The 8,681-nt window shown below is 51.7% G+C and overlaps 1 protein-coding gene across 4 annotated transcripts in view; it reads left to right on the forward strand.

Moving 5' to 3' along the window:
- The window catches only part of SYN3 (synapsin III), a 523,616-nt gene that overhangs the window by 502,649 nt on the left and 12,286 nt on the right, over window positions 1-8,681 (forward strand). For all 4 annotated transcript variants that reach the window (XM_006170337.3, XM_006170336.3, XM_006170335.3 and 1 more), the window contains 2 exons: window positions 3,058-3,192; window positions 4,028-4,115. In XM_006170337.3, coding sequence (XP_006170399.1) covers window positions 3,058-3,192; window positions 4,028-4,115 — 223 coding nt within the window. The remainder of the gene's footprint in view (window positions 1-3,057; window positions 3,193-4,027; window positions 4,116-8,681) is intronic.

Consider the following 8,681-nt stretch of genomic DNA (forward strand, 5'->3'; position numbering starts at 1 on the left):
CCCCCTCCCTCGTGTCTGGCCACTCCCCAGGGGCCCACCGCGCAGCAGGCCGGCTGACTCAGTGAGTGGGAGCCCAGCCATGCCAGCAGGGCTTCAGCCCATGCCCGGGTGTCTGCCTTGGCCAGGGGGCGGGGGGCGGGGGGTGAGGTGGCCATTTGGGGTAGACACAGCCTCTCTAGCCCACACCCCCCCAGAAAGGCCAGAGGGCTCCCTGGGGATGAGTTGCCTTTGCACTCAGATGACAGTGGCTTTCCCTTAGCTGCCACCAGCCCTGAAACTTCCCGAGTAGCCTCTCTCCAGAGGGGACTCAGAGGGGCTCGGAATGGGAGAGGGAAGAGCCCACCTTCCTAGGGATGCCCTGGGAGCTTCAACCGGAGGGGGCCCAAGGGCCTCCTGCCTGAGGCATTGCAGCTCCTCTGCCCCCGCCAGGCCCTGTTTATGGCCTGGGCCCACCAGGCATGGACCCAGCTTTGCACACACGCGCGACTTCCTCCGTGCACTACAGAGCCCACGACGGGCACGCGACACAGCAGTGAGCACCATAGCGGGACTCTGCCTCCCAGGTTTCCCTCCCAGAGGAAGGGCTCCAGGACCCCCGAGCACGCCAGTCACTTGTCACCCCCGTCACATTCCCTCTGCCCCCGCAGTCCCGCCTCTCTGCACTGCCTCAATCTCCACTGCTAGGGAGAGGGAACCCTACCCCCGGAGCCCGGGCTCCCTGCCCCAGACATCCGGAGGGTCAGGGATGAAAGATCTTTCACAGAGAACGAATAAAAAAAGGAGAAGTAGTGGGTTTGGACCTCAAGAAAACAACTTCTCCAAAGCGTTCCAGAAAAAGAAAGAGAGATGACTTTCAGACTTTGTTTTCTCTTAGAAACGTTGCAGGCTTGTTTCCTTTGCTTGGATTTGGGGTGGGGTCAGGGAAGATGGGGAGTTGCTACCAGGAATGGAAAAGGTATTTTTCCCCAGTAAGGAGGGGGAGAAAGGGGGGGCAAAGAGATCCAAAAGTCCTGGTTTCTTCAGCCACCTCTGTGTTGAGAGTGCAAAGACTACGTGAAGTGTTTTGCGAAGTACTCAGGGGAAAGCCCCTTGACTTGTCCTTTCTGACCTGTGCGACTAATGACATTCACCGGGGAAATGTGTCCCTGGGGAGACCAGAGTGCCCGCTTCCTTGTCTGTGTCACCACGGGGGTGCCGAAGTCCTCTGACCTCAGGTTGCTCGCGGGGGCTGTTTTGCACTGTAGGAAACAGAAACCAGAACAGAAAACCTGGGAGGCAGAGTCCCGCTATGGTGGTCACTGCTGGGGCGGGCAGGCCAGGGAGAGAGGACAGGCGGGGCACAGCAGCCCGTGTGCCATGGAGGGTCAGCTCGGCCGGCGTTGAGACCATCCACGTGCCGGACCCCGCGCCCCTCGGGCAGCCCACGGGGAGCTCAAGTTGAGGGCCGGTTGCAGGTCCTTGGCTTCACTGTTCAGTTTCCCAACCACAGTGGGTGCTTTAGGCCCTCGGACCCCTACAGATGGCAGCTGGAAGAGCCTTAGCAGCTGCCCGAAGCTCTCGGTTTACAGTTGAGGCTCACTGAGGAAACGTGACGAGCCCAAGATCACGTGGCCGGTCTGTGGCAGAACCCACGTTTCCTCACCTCACTTCTGACCACAGAAGGCTATTCTGGTGCTTGGGGAGAATCAGCCCAGGGAATGGAAGGGCCGCGGAGTACCCTGATGTGTCTTGAACTTCCCGCTTCCTTGGCTCAGTTCCCTCCTCATGATGATGAGGACAGGAATAGCAACTGTCTCGAGACGGACGCGAGAAAATATAAGGTCAGACCAGTGCTGAGCACACGGCCAAGTGCTCGGTAAAACGCAGCACCTCCTCCCATCGTTACCGTCACACGCAGGGCTTCGGGCCAGGAACTAGCACACCTCCACCCAGCAGGTGTTCCCTGAGGGCATACCTGTTCGCTGGATGACAGGGCTCACAGTGTGGTCGTGGAGACGCAGTGAACAGATCACAGCACTGTGGGATAAGCTCTCTGATGGGACAAAGTGAAGACACAGGAAGTACAGAGATGGCCCTCCGAGCTTGCTCAGTCAGAGAGGACTTCCTGGAGGAAGGGCTAGCTAGGTGCCCTGAGGTGGATAAGGAGTTAGCCCGGCAGAGTAGGCAGAGGGAATGGCCATGTAAGGACCTGGAGGTGGGGGTGACCCGGCAAGTCCAGAGCTGAGGAAAAGGGGGTCCAGGCAGGGATTTCGATGTGGCAGAGGGGTAACTCAGGCAGCTGAATCCTGCAGCAGAGGAGAGAGAGGGCGGCAAAGCCAGCTCTTTCTCTGGTCTAAGGCCTGGCACTCCAACACCTTCCCAGCTTCCTGTGCTCTGGGAATCACCTGGATCTTTGACCTATGTGACTTTTGACAAGTCCCTTTCTGTCCCTGGGCCTCAGTTTCTCCACCTGTAAAAAGAGCAGCATGTGCCAGTGCGGTCTCAGCCTCCTCCCCATATGGGCTCCTTGCGTCCTCAGAGGACAGCCCAGCTCCCTGGGGAAGGGGGAAGCGGTTCTGCTCCAGGTGGTGGTTCTGCGAGGGTCCCAGAGAGCAGCCTCGTCCTCTCCCGCTCCCCTCTGAGCCCTGGGTCAACTCCAGTTCCTGTCAGTTTTCTGTCAGGCTGGAGCCCCCACCGTCACTGTTTCCGGCTTGCTGGAAGCTTTGACCTTGGCCAGCCCCAACCTTGGAGGGGCTAGGGTGGGAAAGGAGGGGGCGGAGACCAGCTCCCCAAGAAAAGTTCAGGAAAGGCCAGCGAAGGCTCTGCAGCCCGCGGTCGCATTGCTGCCGTCCAGCAGATGTAGGCTGAATTGAACTCGATCCAGGGAGTTGGTTTAGACTGAAGTCAGGCGGACTGGACGTCTCTCCGTGGGGCCTCCCAGCCGGAGGTGCTGGATGGGGTTTGTGTGGAGGGCATCGCCATCTAGTGGTCGCTTTTGTGCTGAGCGCCGAGCCGGCTCGCCGGGACTGCCCGGCCACCCTGGCACAGGGTCCCTCGGCCCTCCCATCTTTCCCATAGGTCATGGACAGCTCGATGCCCCTGATCGGCGAGCACGTGGAAGAGGACAAACAGCTGATTGCCGACCTCGTCATATCCAAAATGAGCCAACTCCCGGTGTCTGGGGGCACAGCGCCCTCACCCCTGAGACCTTGGGTAAGATAGTGGGGACCAAAGGAGCTCCGAGCCATCAGCAGTGACTGGCTGTCTGGGAATGGGGAGCCCCTGGGTCCAAAGGAGATACCCCCAGGAAGGAACCATCTTCGGGAGAAGGGAAGGGGGTGCGGGCAGCCGCTGGGCAAGTGAGGGCTTCGACAGCCTGCCCCTCCTGCTGACTTCAGGGGACTGCCAGGGCCCTTTCTCTACCATCCGAGCCAGAAAAATCTCATCTCAGCTGAGTCGTGGGCACCTATGGGCAGAGGTTACCGACGTTGTCCTTTCCGGGACCTCCATCCCAGGCCTGAGCGTGGTCCGTGTGCACATGAGAAAGCACATGTACACGCATGCCCTTTGTGTGCTCCTGGGCAGCAGTCAATTGAAAGGATGGTGTCGTTCACCCCTCCCGCCCCCCAGGTCCCTACGCAGACCCTCCGCTCCAAGTCCCTGCATGAATTTCCAGGTCATTCCCCAAAGAATGTGCTAGCCTCCCCCCTTCCTCCCCCAGCTTTCAGGAAAGACAAGTCTCAGAACCTGCCCACCCGGCTTCCCCCACTGAAACCAACCTGTGGCAGTAGGCACCAGGTGATGGTCACACTAGAGCGGGCTGCTGGCTGGGAGGGGCCGAGCAAACGTCTACCCTGGAATGTTCTGTTGTCATTCGGGGGTGGTCGCATGGATTTCAACACATGTAACCCTGAACTCTTAGGAAGAGTACATGCCACTCTAGGTAAGTATTATATCGACAAGAGAAAGATCATAAGACCTGCCCTCCCACCCAGGGAGTCAGGGGCTGTGAGGTATCAACAGGCTTCTTTCTCTCCTCCCACTCCAGGCTCCGCAGACTAAATCAGCGAAATCTCCAGGGCAAGCCCAGCTGGGACCGCAGCTAGGACAGTCCCAGGCACGCCCACCTCCACAAGGTACAACCCAGGACGAGCTCCTGAGGGAAAATTTCTGAGGGAGGACACTGAAATTCAGTGAGGGGTCCACATGTGGCTTCCAAAATGCACTCTGGGAAAATCCGTCTTCATACTGACACAGGAAGTCAGGGTGCAGGGGCTCAATATCCCATGTGAGAACAGCAGCGAGCCTGATTCTTTGTCTTACACTCACGAAGAATAAGCAATGTAGACACAGAGAGGGGATAGCAAAGTGGAGTTTATTGAAGGGGAGATCAGCTCCCAGGCAGGAGCAGCCTGGAAAATGGGTCACCAAAGAACTGAGGCAAGGTGTTTTTAATCTTGCTCGAGAGGGGCTTTCACCCAGGCTTGTTCTTGGGGGCGGGGGGCGGCTCATGCATATGTTCCCAGCATGGTGGGGTGTCACATGCCAGATAGGCCTGGTGATTTTTCCTAATTTTGGAGTGCGTACTAAGGTCAGGAGACTTTCCTGACCTAAAAGCTTTGGACCACGCAGACCATTAATGGTCATAAGAATTCTTACATCATTTAGGCTCATGATCAGGGTGTCCTTGGACCCTAATTGTGGTCCTCTGCCATATATTTTGGGCCTCTCGGCTTATCTCACAATTTCCACTAGGCCTGGGTGTTTAGATTCCAAAGTTAGGAGTTGTCTGCCCCTGACTCTAATTATTTTTGCGTGTGACCTGTGAGAGAGGTTACAACTGCGGGCTCCATTTGGCGTCCATCCATAGAAGCAGGTGATAAAGGAGAAAAAAACTAGATTTTTTTTTTCCCTAGGAAACTAAATATATTGATAGCTGGCTGGCTTGTATGACGTTCTCATCATCATTCTATCATGGTCCCCTGTGCACTCCCTAATTAACGTCTACCTCAATACCAATCCACAGAATATGTTCACCTCCCCACCTGCAGAATGAGGACCCCCGTTCACTTAAAGTCAGAGAAGGAGAAAGGGAAATGGAAACTATATCTGTTAGCTACCTACTGTGTGCCAGGCACTGTGCGAGGGCTCTGCTTTCTCATTTTTATCCAACCACTTTACAGTGAGAAGCCAGTATTTCCTTTACACCGACATGAAAGACCAGGCTTTGCCCAAAGAGGCGCAATCAGAAAATGGCAGATTTACAAGTCTGGTCTTTCAGATCTTCTAGAAAATGTCTATTCCTAGCCACTAGTGGTGCCTGATTATAGATCTGTAAGCCAACCAACTGGAGTGAGAAAGAAAAAAGAAAAAAAAAAAATGGAGCATTGTACAAGGAGTCTTCAAAAAGTTCATGAAATGCATATAATGAAAAAACTATGGGGAACCAGCAGTTAGCGTAATGGCTATGTCGCTGGACTCCCATGTAGTCGACCGCGGTTCACGTCCCGGACTCGGTGACTTAAAACTCACGCCGGGCGTGTGTGCGTACATGCCCAAGATCCCGAGAGGAGAATGGAGGAGAAGGGATTGCAGCGTGATCATCCCCCTGGGGGGTGATTTCTCGCTTTCTGTCTCTATGTCTCTCTCTGTTTGTCTGGAGAGCGCACGCGCCCTATAGCAAAAACCTCTCAAAAAAAAAAAAACTATGCATGAATTTCAAATCTTCTTGCACTCAAATGCTAACTTTTTTTTAAGGTTTTTGCCATAGGGTACATGCACTTACTTGCCAGAGAGACAGAGACAGACAATGAGAGGGAAAGTGAAAAATCATCTCCTGTAGCAATAGCCATGCTGCAACCCCTTTTCCTCCATTCTTCCCCTGGGGTTTTGGGCACACACAAATGCCCATCCTGAGTTTCAAGCTTCCGGGTCCAGGACCAAACTGCGGTCAACCATGTGGGAATCCAATGCCTCACCCATCGTGCCACCTGCTGGTCCCTCAAACTCGTACTTTCATTTCATTTTTCACAACCTTTTTGAAGCCCCCTTCCATATATTAATACTTTATCAATTGAAATTCCTCCTCAAATGGATAAAGGCAAAAAGAACAGTGTCAGTCACTAAGCAGCTTTCTCAAGGAATGTGCACTGCTCCTCCATCCCAGGCAGGCCTTGGGAGGAGACTTGCCTGCATCTCTTTTGCAGTCAAAACCTCTTGGCACACTTGCTGCTCTGGTGTCCGCTTGGAGCTTCAGGGCAGCATTGCATCAAGAAGCCAGGGCAGATGGTGTAATGGTTACATCGCTGGACTCACATAGTCGACCACGGTTCAAGTCTCAGACCCAGTGGCTTAAAACTGATGCTGGGCACATGTGCATGTGTGCCCAAAGTCCTGAGAGGAAAATGGAGGAGAAGGAATTGCAATGTGGCCATCCTCCCTGGGGGGTGATTTAACATTTTCTGTCTCTCTGTCTCTTTCTGTCTCTCTGGTGAGTACATGCACCCCATAACAAAAATCTCTCTTTTAAAAAAAAGAAGCCAGGGCAGGCAGTTTCATTGCAATTTATTAAGGACCTGCTTAAAAACCTATCAGAACAGGGACCAGCAGATAGCATAACGGTTACATCACTGGACTCCCACGTAGTCGACCGTGGTTCGAGTCCCAGACCCAGTGGCTTAAACCTCACGCTATGCGTGCATGCCCAAGATCCCAAAAGGAGAATGGAGGAGAAGGGATTGCAGCATGACCATCCCCTCTGGGGAGGTTGATTTCTCACTTTCTGTCTCTCTCTGTCTGGCTCCCTGGCAAGCACATGCACCCTATAGCAAATATCTCTATAAAAAAAAAGAAAAAAGAAAACTATAAAAAAAAAAAAGAAAAAAGAAAAATACCCTGTCAGAACAAAGGTATTACTGCCATTCTGTGGCCTTCCCAGTCACTTTTATTAAAGCCCCAGATTCATTTCTTCTTGGGAAAGAATCAGTTCTAGACACCGAATGGCTTCCTCTTCCACAGGTTTTAGATAAAATGCCCCATCCATCCTGCTTGTCGATTCTTCTCTTCCTGGACAAAGTATTTAAGAAAAGGGCAACTGCAGAGCTGGTATTTAAGCACATGGAAGCTGGATCCCACACGGCTGACCGCAGCTGGAATCCCAGCCTCAGCTACTTGAAAAACACACCTGGAGCGTGTGCGTGCCTGCCCCAAATCCCGACAGGGTGGAGAAGCAGAGATGGGATGTGACCGTGCCCCATTGGGAGGTGCTTTCTCTCACTCCTTCTCCTTCTCCCTCTCTGTCTCTGTCTCTGGCAAGCACATGTACCCTCTGGCAAACTGGGAGGGAAAAAACCTATTTATAGCTCTTACTGTAATAACTTGTATCTTACTGTCCTAACGTGTGTTGTTCTTAATGTTTATCATTAACAATCCTTATAACTAAAGCAGCCCCCTCAGCTCCTGATGGCAATAATTCTACAGTTATCCGAGTTCAAAAACAACTTATTCATCACCCTACCAGGCTTGACTGCGTCTCTGCCCTCCCCCCCCCCTGCCTGGGGACTTACTCTTTAAAAACACATTTGAGCAGAGCTCTTTTAAAACAGAGAACTACTGTATTCTTATCCCCTCCCTGGCCCAGGGTAAAAACATGCTTGATAAAGAGATATTATTTTAAGGGACATGAGGCTTAAACACACTTTTAGTGAGTTAAAAAACAATCCATTTAAAACCAATTAAGGTAATTAGAGAAAATGCCCAGCGAATTAACATTCAGATTAAAAATAACCTGGCTAATTTAAAAAGAATGCTCTCATTGAGTTCCCCAAATAAAAGATGGCATTATTAACTGTTCACCGTTAATAACATTCGCTGTTCATTATCAACTCGGTAAATGTGAAATTTGCTTTTAATACACTTCATCGTAATTTAGCATCAACCCTTTGCTTAGACAAATACTTTCTAAAAGTAGGTTAATAGTTTTATATGTGCACATAAAAAAACACTAATTTGTTTGTTTGTTTGTTGGCCAAGAAGCTGAGAGAAATAACTAGAGTGATTTGGTGAATTCCAGGATTATAATGGGTATTCAACAAATATTGACAGTTATGGAGGACTAGCCAGATCTTCCAAGAGGTTACCGACTTGGCTGAGTTGAGGAACTCAGAAAAAAGTAGAAAACAGGGGCCAGCAGGTGGCATGGTAGTTGAGGTGCTGGCCTCCCACATGTTCGACCATGGTTCCAGTCCCAGAACTGGCAGCTTGAAAATCATGCCAGGCACAAGAGCGTGCATGACCAAAATCCCAGGAGGAGAGTAGAGAAGAAGGGACTGCAGTGTGGCCATTCCCGTGGGAAGTCATTTCTCATGTTTCCTCTGTCTCTCTCTCACTCCATTGAGTGCACACAACATATGGCAAAAACCCAAAAATAGATTTTTTTAAAGTAGAAAACAGTTTTCTTTGATCTATAGTAGGTTTAGAAAATGAAAAAAATAATCAGCACTTAAATATTAGGGACTTTCACTTAAACATCTAGATTTCTGGCTTCTTTGAGAAAGCAGAGCCCCTAGAAACAGGCCTACTGCCTGCATAGCAAGTGTCCACTGGTGTTTAGTAACAGCACCTCCCTCTGACAGAGAAGAACCTCTCCATTAGCCCCAGGCCCCACTCCTCCCTATTGTCAGATCCATAGTGACAGAGCAAGA

Source organism: Tupaia chinensis, unplaced genomic scaffold (genome assembly GCF_000334495.1).
Source record: "Tupaia chinensis unplaced genomic scaffold, TupChi_1.0 Scaffold148234_1, whole genome shotgun sequence".
In the NCBI taxonomy this organism is placed as follows: domain Eukaryota; kingdom Metazoa; phylum Chordata; class Mammalia; order Scandentia; family Tupaiidae; genus Tupaia; species Tupaia belangeri.